Raw genomic sequence first — 18,464 nt, forward strand, 5'->3', positions numbered from 1 at the left:
CCTCGTAGTCTTCATTAGTATAACGACTAACTTTCACGCATTTCTTCGCGTTACATCCTGCGTTTCAAGCAATCCGCAGTATCACGGTTGCCCAGTAAATTTTATCGCAGCGAAACGCAGAGACAAGCTGGTCAATAAGACCGAGGAAACCCCTGCTGAGACGAGGATTGCGAAAGAAGAAGAAAGAAAGCTATTATATTAAGTCACGAGAATTGCTCTAAAAAAAGAAGCGAACCAAATGAAGAAGGGAGGGGCACGGACATACATATAAGTAAAGTGTGTTATTTAAGAATTTATATTTTGTAGACCAATTTGAAATGATATATTTGAGGTCATTCTCATTATATAATTCACTGTCATACTGACTTTAAATATGAAGATATTTATATGAAATTTGCATATTCGTGCTTTATTTCTTTTTCTTTCTTGAAGAAACATTGGTGACTCACAATCCTCACAATTAGCATATATAGATTTTATATTTTTACATAATTTCTATTCAATAGACATTGATTTACAATTTCTATATACATATATTTGTTGTTACAAGTGAAAACATATACATATATTTAAAGGGAGAAAGTGAGTTTATAGAAATTTAATTTTATTTAATCTTATTCTTATCCTCCCCCTCTTATAATCTTTTCTTTCGTGAAACATGTCCACCAGATAAGAAACTATATACAAATTTTCCTTTGTAGTAATTTCTTAACCAATTTACCCTTGGCAGAACATGACGATGCACGTTTCTTCGTCGAGAGTACGCAAGGACTTTTACGCGCTGTTTAAAGATAATAAAATCCTTTACGATATTAAAGTGATGGCGGCGGCGGCGGCGGCGAGAGACGCATCGGACATCGCGATCTTTCTCCGGCGTGTAAAACGATCTGCGGCGAGTTAGCAAAACGACGGTAATTAAAGTTACTGGGGAGCGTTAAAGCGATCGGCCACTGGCTCGGAATCGCGCAAATAACGGCGAACATCAGCATGGGGCTGATGATACCATAGTTTTCGCAGTCATCTTACTGCTTTTTACCGTAAAGGAGTCGCTTGATTTTTCTGGAAGTGCGAAGTATCATCCCAATCGCGAAATATCATCCTTCCTTCAGGAATAACGATAAGCACGATTTGAAGTTAAATACCAGTTGCAACGTACTTCGCACACGCGAAGCAACGCAGAAATGATATATTTCGCATGTAAGTGAGATATACGTCCTTAGATATACGTCCAACACTAGCAATACTTATTAAGCAGATGACGAAAATCTAAATAGTGAAGAAGTGATTTTTCTGTTCGCGATATGTATTCACAATATGAAATTTCGTGTCATTGGACGTACTGGATATTCACGTTGGGTCTGGCGAGCGCACAAATCGAACGCGCGTCTTCTTTTAACGAGCGAAGCGAAATGCCAGTGTCATTTTACATGGCAACTTACATGCCTCAACACTGGTTGGATCGGCGCTAAACGCCGGTCTTGCAACGTGATCCTTGTTAGAATCAAGAATACAAATCATCTTTCTTTATCTGCAGATGCAGAATTTTTCGAATAGTAAACGATGAATTTACAATCTCTTAATAACCAATTGATTATGTATAACATTTGTAACTGAATAGATCATGCGATTGGTAAAATCATCTAGAAGAAAGAAAAGAGAGAGTCGCGATTAAAATGATAAGCCATTTGCACGATTCTATGGATCTTACGACAGCGAGACTTCGTTTCACCAAAAGAATAATCCTAATAATTTACAAACCAATATCTTCTTCAGAATAGACACAATTACTTCTCAACAATCAGAAAGAAAACAGACCGAAATAACTTTTTTTCAAATGCTTTCAATTTATTCAGTGCATTATGCATTGAGCATTCACGTACTGAATTCACTGAGTTATCCGAGGCAGATCAGAGAAGAGCCGGACGTTTCCGGAAGGGAAGGACGCATAATGCAACAGTTGCATCGTCATCTCATGAGATTCCCTTCTGCTTGACGCGTCGTCGCATCAGGCAGACAAGTCTCATTTGCGCCAAATGTTCCGGAGCCTATCGGGAACGCCCGAGATCGAGGCTTGCAAGCTACCTTGTAGCTCGCACGAACCTAAGGTGGGAGCTTTGGCCGAGCTTTCAACTACGAGCGACGAACGCGATCGTAGTCGCGCTTGCGCCATCGTGACGGCTGTTTCTCGCGGTCACCCGGTATTAACTATAGGTACACACCTACCGACGTCGTCGTCGTCGTCGAACCGCATGGCGCCAGTTTGAAGCACGCTCCTCTTGCGGATGCACTCTTACGTGACGCGTGTGGCATAGTTTCGTTTGTGTCTCTTCGTGTCCAGCCTAAACATCAGTCTACCCAGATTCGATGTCGGAAGAAGATTTTATTGATCACGATCGATGATTCCGAAAAAAATGACAGTGACATTTGGTTTTCCGTTCGCGTCGCGATCTATAGAGATGTATATAGTGGCAGCTAGTTGGAAAACTTAATAGCAGAGACTGCATTGTATTTATATTCCGCGGTATAATTACATCTTGAAAGACGTCTGAGCGAATTAATATTAGTGCACGTATTCGTTTTCACGAGCTCGAATCATAAGTATGACTCGCGACGACTCTGCTTCAATACGCTTATTGATTTGAAGAATTTAATATTTTTTAATCACTTGGGATTTATTTCGATAAATAGGAAAGGTTTGAAGAAATCGTACTAAACGAAAAAATTTTTGTTCTCAACTCGTTATTGGATACAGAATGCATTTTCTTCTATTTAATTCTCATACATCCTGAGAGGCCATTGTCACTATAACATTATAAATAATTGTCAGAAGATAAAACAGCGTCATGTTTAGCGTCACATTTATCTCATCGTCACGATTATCTTGATTACTCGGTCAGTTTATTCTATTTGTAGTATATTTGTAGTATATTTGTAGTAAGGAGTAGTGGTGAGGAAAGACGCGCTTAGTCAGACAGCGCGACTTTCCCCGTTTCATCTTACGAGGAACACCCGAGATATTTCGTGCGAGACGCGAGAAGCTGCGTTTTATCGTGCGTTATTGCGTCTATTTCCGACGAGGACTATTACTGGCGCTTATATATAGCGTGCATTTATCTAATTAATAGCTATTAGCCGCGCAGCCTCCGATTCTCGGTTGACTTGTCGGAGCGATGTTGTGCTAAGTCGAAAAGCTTCCGGGCGCCTTCTTCCGCGTGACACCTGTCAGTAGTTTAACCGAGCGATTTACATACTGCTATACCCACATCGCGCGATCTATGAACTTGCGCGACCTATGAGAAATACTTAAAAAATATCTTCGTGGATTACAATGGAATTATCATAGCGCGTGAGAATTTCTCTTTCTTCTTTATCCGTCTTAAAGTTCTCTTTTTATTATAACTCTACGTTAATTTATTTCTCTACGCGTGGTTAAGTATATTTTGTACATAAGCTTAATTTTTATTTACGAGAAATGGAAGATGCAATCCTTTTTCGAGATGTTTTCGCGTGACTTTTGCGATACGTGCTGCATTTCGCAGATGATCATAATGACGATTATTGTTCCACACATATGTGTCAAGATGCGCCGGGAGTCCTAGTTTTAGATTCCCCTCTTGGCAGAGCGAATCTGTGACTGACTAACGGGCACCCTCTCTACCGCGATGATTCACCTTGCGGGAGAAATAGCTATTTTCCAGATAAAGCCGTTTCCGCGGTGGAAAAGCGTACGTGCCCTATTAAATAAACGTCATTGCTCTTGATTATAGTAATCCATTAATTCAGTCGATGCGTGCCTCGTAGAGTTACCGCCTTCTCTTGACTTACGTCAATCCCCTTTATACAGTTTTCATCGCCGGAGCCGGCCGGCATGTTTTATTCAGCGCGTACAACAGAATTGTGCAAAAATAGCAATTCGGAGTTAATGCATTTCCACGAATCACGTGGAAAATGTCAACATCGAGGAGCCCGCATTCTTTTCATTGCCTTTCTGCGATTCGAATAATCGAAATGCCACATGTCGTTGTTAACATATATATCATCTAATCGTGCAAATTCTTTTTTGTAAACTTTTAGAAAGTAGAGATTAACTTTTTTTCACTTCAAAATTAATTTCCAGAAACAAGCGAATATTGAATATTTACATATTTTTATTTTAAGATATAATGTTAATTTGAATCTATTCAAACATTTTATATTAAATATTTATAAATATTAGAATTAATATTTTATAAAAATTTCGAAGATATCATTTAAGGAAATGCAACTGAAGTAGAATATTATATATCATTTCTAGTGACTGAAGAATTATGATAATTTATTACATTGATTTTAATTTAATATAAAATCATAAAGATACATCAATATATTCTTACGTTCGAAGAAATTTCGTTATTAGAGTCTAAAAATTTTGCCGTTTTCTTTCGGACGAACCAAAGTCAGACGATACGAGAAGTCGATCGCGTCCCGCTATCTTCACTGTCAGATTTATCGAGATAATCTACTGGCCGGACAGCATACGGCACTTCGATGTTATTCGCTTAACGCATACATGAGAAACCACGTATGATCGTGAACGCGTTCCTTAAAACCCATCTTGGCAAGTCGATCGTGCGTATCGATCGAAAGATTAGCTTCATGAACTGACGCTCGCGTTTTTCAAAATTACTCGAAGTCATCTGACATTAGTGTTTGATGCAAAGCTGGATAGCAACGTACACTTGCTTGACGAGTAATAAAATACTTTTAAAGATAGCTTGAAAAAAAGAAGTAAATTTAAAAATAGATAATGTTGGACAAATCAATTCCTATTATGTAATTGCTTTAACAAATATTTATCAGTGATTGGATAAAAAAGTTAATTAATATTTGAAAAGCCATATAGAGCATTAAATAACAACAAAATTAATCACAAATTATTTAAAAACATCAGATTCAAAACTGAAAAAAAAAACATAAAATAAAATAATCAGATTTATTTGTCAAAATTTCGTACTATCCAGTCATTACTCATGATGTAATTCAACGTACTCAACCAGGTCGATTTTATCAGAAATGCATGTGTCAGTGAGATAAAAAGACAGAAAAAGAGAGAGGAAAGAGAAAGGGCGAAAGGATGAAACCGATCAAACAAGGCTACCCTCGAAACGTCAAATAAATGGCTAGTTATTAACTGGGCCGGTAGCCGGCAGTCAGTCTCATGACTGACGATGTACGTCTTTGATGTCGAGGGCGATTCGATCTCTGCTCCTCCGGATCCTTTTTCGCTGCGCGTTTGGGCGGGACGAGGGGCCGACGATCTTTCCTCACTATAAATAACCGGACGCGACTGTGAATCGCGGCGATTTCCGCAATGAAAATAAATTCAACGATATGTATGTGCGTGGCCGCGCGTGCGAGCTAGCGCCCGCGTTACGTTCGTTCGCCGTGCATCCCCGGCACACGACACGTGCGCATAGCGGCGCGCTGCAATTATTTTCGCGAAGACAGCCGCGGCACCCACTCGCCGCCGATCGTAAAATAAACCGTGAATATCGATTTGCCTAAATTATAAACTACGCTCACGATGTATGACGCCGACACTGTGTTTGCGTTATGGATGTCCACATGCGTCTCGTTTAACGCCAAGAGATAAACCAGATTATCTCGCGCGGAATTGATGTGATCACGGTATGCTCACGACCTGAGTATTCCCAGTTAACGATGTATTCTGTATCCAGATAATGCGGCCACACTCTCTCATTTGCATTTTTCATTCTACTTTCATAAATAATTTGCAATGTTTGCATGTGTAATATTTATTCTTGTAATCCTCAATTTGTCTGTAATTTTCAATATTTAGTTTTTAATCAAAAAATATTTTTAGAAGATATATGTCTATTTTCTTTATCCACTAATATACAGACTAATTAAATTTCTCAATATTTTATATTTATTATTTAAAACACAAAAAAACGTGCATTTTATATTTTACATTTTATATTATCTTTTTTACAAGAGTTTGGAAAATTATATACAATATAGCTTCCGAGAGGCATTATTACAACAAACTTCCAAATATGTTACAATAATAAACCCTTAAAAATAATAAATTTTGTAGAATATGAGTTTATTTCTTATAGGACATATTGCCAAGTTCAGGATTAATGGAGAAATTCTTCTATCCTCAAGCTATAAGTTTTCTTCAAGTGAATATCGCTATAATTTCAATAATAGACAACCATTTCGGTGACTATAAACTCTTAATTAAAACATTGAATAAGAATAACCATATATTACCTTTGAAAAGTATCTTTAAACAACACCCTTTGTACTGTTATAAACTATCTCGCTTATTTCGGGGCTAATGTAAATTGATTAACCGAGATGAACACAGTTTCGAAAAAAGTTAAGATCTTCGAAAACGACAACGAAGAAAATGAGAGCGACGAAGAAGGAACCATGACGCCGATTACCGATTCGGCACCCTGAACGAGCGACTACAGAGGCGTCACACGACGCCGACCTTACTTTCGGGGCCGACCTCGGGCCCGACGAGGATGAGCCCGAAGGGGCCCGGGAGCCAGGAAGGCCCGAAGATGGAGGTGCGGGTGTCGTGCGTCCCGACGCCCGGCGCCGAGCCGCAAGGCGTTCGGGTCCGTATACCGGAGCCGAAGAAGCGACCCATGAGCCCGCCTGTTCTCGAGTCCACCGCGATGCGCACCAGGTGTCCATCCGTTCCGGAGAAGGACTTCTACAGGAAGACCTCGTCGTTGGAACGGCGGGACCGTTACCCAACTCTGTCCGGCGCGGAGATCAAACGGGGCCTTATCCCCAATTCCACGGAACCGCTACAGGCGCGCAGACGGAACCCGATGCTGGACCGGAAGAACCGATACCCGACCATCACCGGCGCGGAGCTCCGACGGAGTATGGCGATCGGCAAATGTCCTCTCGAGGACGGCCTGGATCTCAGTCTGGCGCCGTGGCCCGGCATGAAGTGGGCCTGCGTCCGAGTGCTGCATCTCTACTGCAAGGTGTTCGACCAGTTCGAGCTGTTTGAGCTGATCGTTAGGTAATTGCATGTGGCAGTTGATGACTTGATAAATGTGGCTCGTATGAATAAAAATGAATATGCACACTTGTGAATTTAGATCATGTTTTATTAACATATAATCGAAAGACCTTTAATATCTTGTTCAACGTATATTGGATTTTAGATTTAAAACAATTATCAGAAAAATATTACGCATTGTAAAGTTCGGAACACTTCAATTTTTCTATCATCAAATTATTTAACGTAAAATCATACAATCAGAATAAAAAAAAATCAATTCGTTAATACGAAATTATAAACTCAAACGTAACATTTGTATATAACTATAGCTTGAAAATTCTTTTAATAAATTCTGTGAATAAAGATTTTCTTTCCCAATAATTTATAGAGAAAGAATAAAAGTGCTTTTTTGGAAGAGAATTTCAATCAAGTCAAGCTTTTGATTCCACTGACTCGGAATTGTTGACCGGATTTGTCCACGAAAGATTACGCGGTCCATCTATCAATCGGGTTTTAGGAGATCGCTAACGTCCAGTGAACATAGCGCGAACGCAATTAGCTGCCGTTAGTATCTATTAGGTGAAAGCTTCTAACAGTTTCCCCAGTGCTTTACGATGGAAAACGACGGGCAAGCAGCGCCAAGCCAAACCCGACCGAATGATTTATGTTGGACTACGTTTGTAGGTTAATGAAGTTGATTTTTCACGCTGCCACGTTTGCTTGCGAACCAGATATTATTAAGCACGCAGCCTCTCTTGCTTCTTCTTATCGTTATGTTTTCTTATTACATAAGATGCAAAGGATCTATCATCCTATGATTTTTTGACTAACAGGATTACAGAAATAATTTTTTTCCTCTAATATATCTAACAGTATTAATTACAACCCAATCCTTATAACGCGAGAGATGTTTTTCGTCTGTCCGTTTTTCTTTTTGCTTAGTCGTGTTATAAGTCGACGACATGGCACGTCGCGTTTCTCCACTCGACTTTTGCACTTTTTCTTCTTTGCGCGTTCTCGACATGTCTTACGCCTCTGTAAAAAAAGAAGGATCTCTCTCTCTTGGAATTTACCGTGCTATTCCGCGCGTCACGCCTCCCACTTGTAAAATTAATTTGCCATATCGATATCTGATATGACACCGAAATAAAATAAAATTCCTCTTTGATGTTCTTAAGTCTCGATTATCGAATCATAAAGTAAACCGGACACATGGATGAAGATATATTATCAAGCATATTATCAAAGCAAATAATGAATTTCTAAAAATGGTGCGTGCAAGAAGTAATTTCGCGTGAATTCTTGCGAAAAAAAAAGTTAAGGTATAATTAATGTCTGCCAAAATTTGTTGTCAAATTTATGATCTTTAAAAATAGAAACCGATAAAAAATAGGTGTCATAAATTCAGCAATATGTTTCGTGCAAAAGATACATTTTATATATGTAAATTTAGTAGCACGTTTCGCGTAAAAGATACATTTAATATGTATCTTTTTGCTCATATCCATGACTCATTGAGCGTGTCAGTCTTTTTCGTCATAATTAGGTAAGAGTTAAAAATAAAAAAGGAATTTCGAATGTTATGTTTGCAATCCGTATGACGGCGGTAAGTGCAATGTATACGCGCGCGGCGATCGTCGATGTGAGTTACGTTCGAGTGAATTACGATCCACGTGCAAGTATAACGTAACACGTCCGCCGAATTAACGAGGCGTCAACGTTAATTTGCACCCAACCTCGCGTAAAATATCGCATTCGACAAGGCATAAGATTAAGTCTGGCTGTAACGAGAGCATCGGAGAAAGGGACGGACGAACGCTTTCCAAGATCTACGAGGATTTTTTTTTTATAGCGCAAGATTCCTCGTAAAACCGCGAATTATGGCTCGCTGGCAAATAAGATAATTGTACGACTGACATTATCAACGTGACATTACGGAAATCGCCGATGATACGCCCCCGGAGACGCTTCGCACGACAAGAAGTATCGTCCTTGACATCTTGCATTTTTGTATAACAAACTTTATCCTTCATCGATTCTAAAACTTTAGATATTATAAAACAGGAAGCCACAAAATAGGTTTGAAAAATAATTTATTATTCTATTACTATATAATAAGAATATTTTTTATAAAGTGAACATTTATTGAAAATATGCATTAAAATATTAAATGTAACTAAAAAAACCTTGCAGAATTTTGTACTATCCTATAATGCATAATTGGAAATTATATATAATATAAAAATCATATAATTTGTTATACATAAAATATTAAATTAAAAAGAAATCAAACACAAATGAAATTTTATTGCTTATTAATAACTTATATATAAATTTTATTTACAATTTAAGTAACAATGTATGTATACATAGGGGAAAAAATGTACATACAGAGAAAAAAATGTCATGCATTCAAAGTGAAATTAATAATCCTGTTAAGATGGATATAATTGCGATAAAAACTAACAATAAGTAAGAATTTATATTTTAAATAAGTAAAGCAAAAAATAAATTGCTATCAAATAATAAATATTAATTTGCAACGGATGTTCGTTTTTCTTGTGCAAATGGGTCTTAAAATAAAGACAAGAAGCATGGATAAAAAAAGGAAAAGAATAAATTCCTACCAACGCGATAATCGAGTCCTTATCCAGCTGTTATCGTGTACAAGGGGCATAGGATATAGCTGCGAGAGAAGGTCTCCCTGGCATTAGCGGTAAGGGTCTCGACGACCTTGGGACCGACACGTCCGGAAGGGTGCGGTAAAGCCGCGATAAACGTCCGGCGCAAATGCATCCCCTTGATTATACGATCGCCGTTCGATACGGTAGTGCTGGTATCGATCCGCGGCCTCTCGCGCGCGCTCTTTTCGCCAGTAAAAGTTTCCTGTCGCACCCACGCGTCACGAACATATGGGTATTGATATCTTTCGCACACCTCGCTACAAATATTATGTATATATTACTTATGCTAATCGGTCGCGTCTGTCGCAAGACTATTCGCCGATGCTGCGAATGAGATACAAATGTAGAATGATGCAAATAGCTCTGCGACGCGTTCTTCATGTATTTATATTTTGCAATACGGTAATAATTCTTTCTTTAACGTTTATTTAAATCTATTTTCGGTCTTGGAGTCTATCTTTTTGTATTTTCGTAATTTTTTATATGCAACGATAGCGACATTTATATTGGCCTCACCTTTTTATATGCAACGCGTCTTACTTGATTAACATCCCACTTAATCAATGTTTGATTTAATTAACTAACGCCAACAGTGATGTTTAGCTTTACGATGTGGTAAAACAGTAATTAGTAAATAATTATCGCAAAGCTATAGGCGAACGTTTAACGCAGCAATGGCAAATAACAGCGTTATTGTAGGATTAAAGAGAAAATATAACCCAAATTTCCCCAAAAATGGTTGGCATTCGGCCTAATTATGTGATTATCGACGCACGAGCATGACATGTAAAGGTAATAAAAGTTTATTGGATACCTCATCACAGCGCCCCCAGGGTCTAGAGTTAATGAACAACAGACACGCAGCAAATATTTATCAGAGGACCTCTTTTCTTGGACGAAAGAGATTTAATCGAAAGACTTTAATTGAGTCGCGAGATCTTACATATAATAATCTTTATCATTCTGTAATTAAAATCGGCCCGCCATAAAGTGTCCGGATAATGGAAAAGATTTCGTTGCGCATGCTGAGGAACTGATACTTAATAAAAATATGTTTTTCTTTCAGAAAGAACTGCACTAGCTGCAAGTGTCCCCGCGAAGCCCACGATGTCTGCCACGAAGAATGGGTGTCCGTCAGATCCCGATTGGGACTTAAAGGCGACGAGTCGAACGGGCCCATCGGCGTGGATCCGAGAGAAAGAGGCCTCGCTTGGGCACCTCCTGGACTTCCATCGCACAAGGTCAGTTTTTTTCGTTGTTCTTTATATTTTTGTATATTTTGTAAAAACGAATATTAAAAGTATAATTTATAAAAATTATGTACGAGTTATGTAGTAGATGAAGAAATATCAACAGATTGTTATGTATAGAAAGTAAAGAATATTTCATTATCTGTGTCTGTGTATTAAATATTGTAGAAAATATTATAAATCGCGCCTCTCTTCTCTCTCTCCCTTTTTTGCCATTAAATTATAAATAATTTTTACAATATTCTTTGAAGATTCTTCGATTGCAATTCCGTTCAACGTTCTCAGCACAAAACATTTATCTTATTTTTTAATAAAAGCATTATTTTTTATTTTCTAATTTGACACAATTTTATCTATCGCAATTCTAATCTTTGGATGTCACGAAACGCGTCTATCACCGTTCACATATACAGACAGAACTCGCAGTGCTCGCACAGCTGACAAAGGTGGTTTCCCTAAACGGCCGTTTGCGGTTTATATCGCGAAGCGAATGGGATAATAACGGGTGGTTGTGGGCGGAGGAAAAGAAGGAGCGAAGCGTGCATAGCGAAATAGACGTGCGAGACGTTTGACGGCCGACGAGAATCTTGGCCTGCCGCCAACCTTCAATATTTTTCGAAAAATCCCGGCGCGAAGCTTTACGGCTCAGAACTGGTCTTTATCACCGCCGGTGTGCTTTATTACGGACGCTCCTTATTTTTTTACGAGCCCGGGCCACTTGCGGCCGATTGGCACTGTGATGCATTTACGATGTTTTCATCTTGATGCTCGTAATATTAAAATCGCATCGCGTAGATCGTTTGCACATCTTGCTGAAAACAATATTACGAAAAAAAAATCATGATTTTTATACAGAAGCTGAAATAAGCGATGTTCTTTGGAAGCTTATATTCTGTAGTTATTTTAAAGAAAAATCACATTACTTGTTTGTATATATTTGCAAACCTAAATTTTATTAGCATTCACAAGTAAAGATACGATTGCAGCTTATGTAATGGAAACTGACAAATTATTTTTCGCAGGTGGAAGAATATTTCTCAATGCTACCGGAGATCGCTGTACCAAGACTCGGCACGCCCGGCGAACGGCACAGAGATCGTCAATTAGCGATCCAGTTGCCTAAACAGGATTTAGCAAGGGCTTACTGTCGCCACTTGGATCCCAAACATGCCAGCAGCGCGGACGATTTCATGGCCGCCAGGAATGAGATCGCCCTGGACATCGGTAGTGTGCAGGAAGTTCCCGAGAGAGATCTCGTGAGTAGAGTTTTCAGTTTTCAGCACCAATTAAAAAAAATTCTGAAAATTAATTTATAAAACCAATTCTAAATTTTATATCACATAGAAATTAATTTTTATATGATATAAAATTTTTAATACAAGAATTTCTCACAAGAATTTTACAACGCAAAATGAGATCTTTCCGTAAAATGATAGGGTAATGAAACTTTGACGTAAGAAATCAATATTGAGAGTAACAAACGCAAATCCGCGTCAACAGCAAAGTGTCTAATGTGCAGGCTTTTGTCTTCCAGGAGTGCGGCGTGTGCGAATCGTCCCTGAAATACGGCAGCCTCGCTGTGTCAGCCAGCAAACTGGGTCTCCTCTATCACCCGACATGCTTCAGATGTACGGATTGCAAAGAGCTCCTGGTCGATCTCGCTTATTGCGTGCACGACGACATGCTTTTCTGTGAGAGGCATTATGCGGAACAACTTAAACCGAGATGTGCAGCATGTGACGAGGTAAGTATCCACATTTATATACGCACGGAAAAAGAGAGCCGTTTACATTTTACATGAAATAATACGGCGACCATTGCTGAATTCAGATTGATTGTTTCGCAAATTGTTACCGCGTAAAAAAATTGTGGTACTTTGACTAGCTATATAATATGAAATGTTATAATTTGATGATCTTTATATCTTTACATTTATTTGCAATTTCCTTTGAATTAAAAAAATTAGTATCATATATGTATAAAAATATATATTGCATTATAATTTTAGTCAGTAAAAGAATTACAGAAAATATGAATTACACAAACATATCAAAATATGATAAAACTAAGAATTCGAAAAAGAGATATGTCAATTATTTCTGTATGGCAAATATCTTGATTTGATGTTTGATGATTTTTATGGTTTACATGATGTTTCCATATAAATAAAAATAGATAATTTTAAAATCACAAGTAAAAATATCATGTTCAAGTAAAAATCAAGTAAAAATCTCAACTAAAAATCAAGTTCAATTGAATTTTGTAACATACTAGCATCAAGATGTTTCAAAATTATTCAATAACAGTTGCATAAATAAATCCATGATTGATATAAAAATAATCAGAGACATTGGGATGGATAAAACATTATTTTAAAAAATATCCGTCGTTTATACAAAACAATAGTAGATAATATTTATTAAGAACAGAATTATCGTTGGGCGTTAACGAAGGAAAGCCGCCGCAGTAGTCGAGGTAGGTAATTGTCAGACCTCAGTGGTTAACGAGTTTATCCTCAGCCATCTGCCTTACCGGCAACGGTACGTATCTATCTTAATGCAACAGTCCGTGAAACTGGCATTGGCGATCGTACGAATGCCCGTAAAATGCTCGATAAAAGCGAAATTGTATAAAACGCTAAACAATAAGAAATGTAAATATATGAAAGATAAAAAAAAATGAAAAAGATCACAATCACTGTATTTCATGGTTTACAATTTAAGACCGAGAGGCTGCACAGAATCGATTATGCGCAATCCGATCGTATCTGTACTCGAATGCGCTCTTTCCCGGGATGTCGACGGAGTCGTCCTATCCATTTAAGGCATTCTCGCGACGCCGGTAAGGCTATACCTCGTACCGTACATCATTTCGCCAGACGTTTATTACGCCGATGGCATTGCTTTTGCATTAAGAAAACCTGAAATCTCAAGTGACCCAAATATAAGCGCTGTCGTCAAGGTAGACGTTCAAGTCGTACGTCCCGGCAATTTGGTTTTCAATGAACGCATCTTTTCTTTAAGCTTTAACTGGTTTTTCACAGAGACGCGCATCTTCTTTTGTATTACAATATTACATACATACATTTGCGAGGTAAGCTAGCTGATCGGCATGTGTTTGAATTTTGCAATATATACAATTGCAATTCAATCTTTTAGCGTGAGCCTTTCAATTATCTGCGCTTTCTAATACGTTACAACACACATGTAATTCCGTTTGTCGTCTTTGCTGGCACGTTGCGAAATACTACGTAAACTGGCAATGTAGCAATAAAAGGGACTTTAGCCCTCTCTTAAAATATCTGAAGAATAATATTAAATGTCGCGCGATTGCATGCCGTTGTTTCGCTTGTTGCGTAGAAACTGGGCCACTTTCGGCTTTATTTAGATGAACGAAAATAGAGATCGAGTAAGATAGCGGAGGAACATCATAGTCGGCCGTTCGTCACTTTCGGAACTGCGCAATGCAAATTATATTGCGACAACACGAACCGCCGATTTATGCGCCAAGATTCTCAGTTTTTCATTGTGATCTGTCAAGACAGTTGGCGGATCATAACAATTTACACGAAATATTACGCCAGAGAAGTTGACAATAATATATTTTGCAATTTAGAAACGTTACAAGTTTTCAAAAACTAAATTTATCATAATAAACTTATTTACATCGATCAAAAATTATGTCATTTTATAGTTTTATTCGCTTTAAAATACGCGAAGAGTCTTTTATCTTTTATCGCTTCAAATTCAAAGATTGTTGACGCATCAATATTGAAATTCAACGAAAACAGCTTCAGAACTAAAGATTTAAAAAAATCTGTCATTAAAATAAAAATTCTTGCGGATTTTTCGGGATTTCTTACGGAATAAAATTGATATCAGTACTTTATTCTCAAACTTATCGAGAATTACTACGAATTTATTTCAGATTAATCGATACAGTAAAAAAAATTACGATATCATGTGATTCCATGTAATGTAGGCCTACATATACATAAGTCGAATTACGTAACGCGAGATTCTTCGAGGTTGCGGAATTCACCTACGAAAAGTGTCAGCTGTTTCGTTAAGAATTATTGCCTCAGGTTGGTTTTAAACCAACCGGAAACCTCGTTGGCCGGTAATCTATTTTGATTCCTTGTCGAAGCTCCCACCCCACGATGGGATCCAGAGACTGACCCGTTCGGGTCTTTTATTAGAGCCAGTCAGAGAGTTTCAGGAAGGGAACGAAAGACGACGAAAGCGCGCGAATCAATCGACGTAATATCCTTATTGCGGTAGTAGGAGATTCGTACTTTCTTTTTAAATCCATACAGAAAAGCGATATCTCTTTTCTTTTCGTCCGATTAACCAACCAAAAAAAAAGTGACCGCGTCTTTCCCTGACACGAAATCCGTCGTGACGACCACGGCCTGCGGTCACTCGAGAAAGGTGGTTTTGGATTTCGGTAAGTGAAGTGCGCCAGCGCGTAGTCAGACACGGTTGCGCGATAATCGCTCGAGGAAAAGTGTTTACGGGTCGGCTGCCAAGATCGTCCGCAACCGCGAACGATCGGAAAGAAAAGTCGTCGCGTAAAAGTCATGGCGGGATGGTAAGGACCCTGGTGAAATGACCCACTCGCTATATCGATTTATATCTGTATATCTGATAATAAAGTACGCAAACACTACCCCAGAAAACAAAGTACACATTCCCCCCCTCCCCCACTCGCACCCGCGCGAACATCTCGTAAAATTACGACGCGCCTAAGGATACAAAACAATTTACACAAAGACAATTCACGCTGTACATATTTGCAATGTCGCGACAGTGTGAATTAGAGATTGTTCCGTCTACGATAAAAATGATGTGATAATGGAATATACAGTGACAACCGATTGGGGACTTGCAGTAAAAATTAATGTATTCTAATAACGCAACTTTAATGCAAAAGATTGTGCAATATAAAGACAACTTACATCGGTGCAATTTGCGAAAATATTTACGATATAAATCGCGCAAAATGCGGATCGTATAAATGGAGCTCTCAATTTTTGTAGGAGTAGGTACGCGATTTTTTGGCACGGTCGTTGGAGCTTTCTGTCGAGACTTTGCGAGTGTTCTGAGCTCCGAACAAGCAAGTGGCGGGTTTTATATGAAAGCATGGCGTAACAATGACGCAACGTGTTGTAATAGCGTCACCGTAAAATTCTGGCATATTGTCTATTTCAAGCGAGCAGCGTTTTTACGACGTGCAACTGCTGCATGAAAATTGCTATATGATATACGAATTTAGAACGGGTCTGTAAATTATAATTTTTAATATCGATAATATCACATTTTTAAAGATTTTACCGTGAATTTTAGCTAGATAATTAAGTATCAATTTATATCTTTACGTGTACTTGTAAAAAGAAATTGTTTCTGGAGACATTATTGATGTACGATAAATATTTAACGATTTTTGATTATTTAGATATAAATAAATTTGGATCAGGCAAAATTATACGCGATAAATTTATGCCAGAAATAATTTGAAAAGTAAAATAATTGTGAAAGACTTGTCTGAAAAATTGTCTGAATTACTTGTATATTTCATTTAAATTAATCACAACAGTGCTTCAAGACGCGAAATTACATGGACACTCGTGTTAAAGTGATTTATCGAGCAGTCACTTCTTAAATCCGCTAATTTATTATTAGCACATAAACTGAAAATGTAACAGAAACAACGCATACAGTAAATATACTGCTCTGCGATTTGGCCAATTGTGCAAAACGAGGTTTTGCTTTTAGATGCGATTCATTATGATTTAATGTTAGTTAAAGCTTTTAGTAGCAAAAGATCATTATTAGTTGTCCGTTCAGCTCGATGCCAACTCGAACAGCTAAAAATGTATCTCTGAATGCGCTCATTTGTGTTAAATATAGCTCATTCACTCGGTTATAGTAGTGTAATCCAATTCTTTTAGAAAATTATACTTTAATCAGTATATCTAAAATTTTGTTTTAAATACCAAAGTATTTATTTATACATACAATATTTATTAACATTTAAGCAGATAATAAACTATTAGGGTTCGAATAGCACGATATAAATGACGTCCGAAATAACTGTAGCTTCAACGTCATAATAGAATTTTGCAATCCGCTGATGAATGAGACATTTAACAAAAATAATTAGAATGTCAGTGACACTCTTGTTGGTAAGAAATGCTATGCGATGGCAAGGGGTTGCGCGCCTCTCGAACGCCAGGCATTCTAGCTAGGTCTTTGCACTTGACCATTTCCTGGTTGCCAGAGGTACGTTTCATCTTGATCGGCCAGACCGAGTCTGTCACTATTATAATTACTTCCGCGATTTTGATTAAAAATAAACAGTTTGAAAAATATTTATAAGTACGGCAAATTATAATTTTTCAACTAATTTGAGAATGATTATCTTAAAGTTTTAGCATGTGGTTTAGCGAAATTTAGCTAAATTGTACTTACTGCAAATAATTAATTCGCTTTATAAATGATTCCATTAAAGAATCTTGCGAATAAAATATATTTGCTTCGCGCAAAAGCTGTTTCAAATTGCTTTGCAAAAAAATTGTAATATCTGATAGCGTAACAGATTGTACGGTCCAATAATAAATACTTCGCGACAAAAACGAGTTCGCAGCAATACGACGCAATTTGGGTCACGCGCCACCAACGTTACATTAAAGTTAAGATAAAAGAAACGACGGAGAGCAAAGAGAACGAGATAGAGATAGTGAGAGAGAAAGAGAAGAGCGTATATTAACGGGCTCTGTGAGTCGCGAAACGAGATCACGGTCGATTTGATGTAGGTGTATACCTGATGTCAAACCGAAGAGACGAGGGACTCGCGCGGTCCTGAGGGAATAATCCCGTCAGCGGCGACTAGACTTCAGTTCCGCCACTTTAATCTAATTCGGTCGGCTCGCGGCGAACGAGTTGCGGGGCTTTTCAGATCCGGTGGCACGCTTTTCTTCGACCGTGGCCACCGCCGCCGTTCGATCATCGACCGAAATAGCATTGGCATTGTTCCGTTTCCCTCCAGGAGAACCGGCTCTCTCGGGTGCGGGCAAGGAGGTCGACTAATTTCGACCTCCACCGCACCGCCCGCCGCCACCGCAACCGCCGTCGCTGCCGCTGATAGGATACGATGTCGCGAGCACGCGTTTTCTTCTACATCTGGATTACACGCCGATCGATCTCTCTCTCTCTCTTTCTCTCAAGAGTGTTTGGACGTTGCTTTTTTTTACGGTTCATCGATTAGCCATTACCTGCGAACGGCGCGCACACACGTGGGGAAGACCCGCTCCGAGTACGTTCTTGGCTTTTACGGGCAGAGTCAAGGTCCTCCACTCACAGCGAGTCCAATTTGCTTTTCGACAAGGTGTAGTCCGATTGTATGCTCAATGCTTTAACGACTTACCGTTCGGTACCATGACGCTATTTATAACGTCAAATTGATATTATGTTGACACCTGCTTTTTCTTATTTATTC

General features: G+C 38.4%; 1 protein-coding gene across 5 annotated transcripts in view; it reads left to right on the forward strand.

The window, feature by feature from the left end:
- Nucleotides 1–18,464, forward strand: part of LOC112465207 (four and a half LIM domains protein 2) — a 112,679-nt gene that overhangs the window by 60,978 nt on the left and 33,237 nt on the right. For 4 of the 5 annotated variants that reach the window (XM_025032655.1, XM_025032656.1, XM_025032657.1 and 1 more), the window contains 3 exons: nucleotides 10,784–10,958; nucleotides 11,990–12,223; nucleotides 12,502–12,711. In XM_025032655.1, the coding sequence (XP_024888423.1) occupies nucleotides 10,784–10,958; nucleotides 11,990–12,223; nucleotides 12,502–12,711 (619 nt within the window). Of the gene's footprint in view, nucleotides 1–6,137; nucleotides 7,052–10,783; nucleotides 10,959–11,989; nucleotides 12,224–12,501; nucleotides 12,712–18,464 lie in introns of those variants that run through there. The other variant, XM_025032653.1, reaches the window with a different exon arrangement.

Source organism: Temnothorax curvispinosus, unplaced genomic scaffold (assembly GCF_003070985.1).
Source record: "Temnothorax curvispinosus isolate PA1 unplaced genomic scaffold, ASM307098v1 QBEX01015018.1, whole genome shotgun sequence".
In the NCBI taxonomy this organism is placed as follows: domain Eukaryota; kingdom Metazoa; phylum Arthropoda; class Insecta; order Hymenoptera; family Formicidae; genus Temnothorax; species Temnothorax curvispinosus.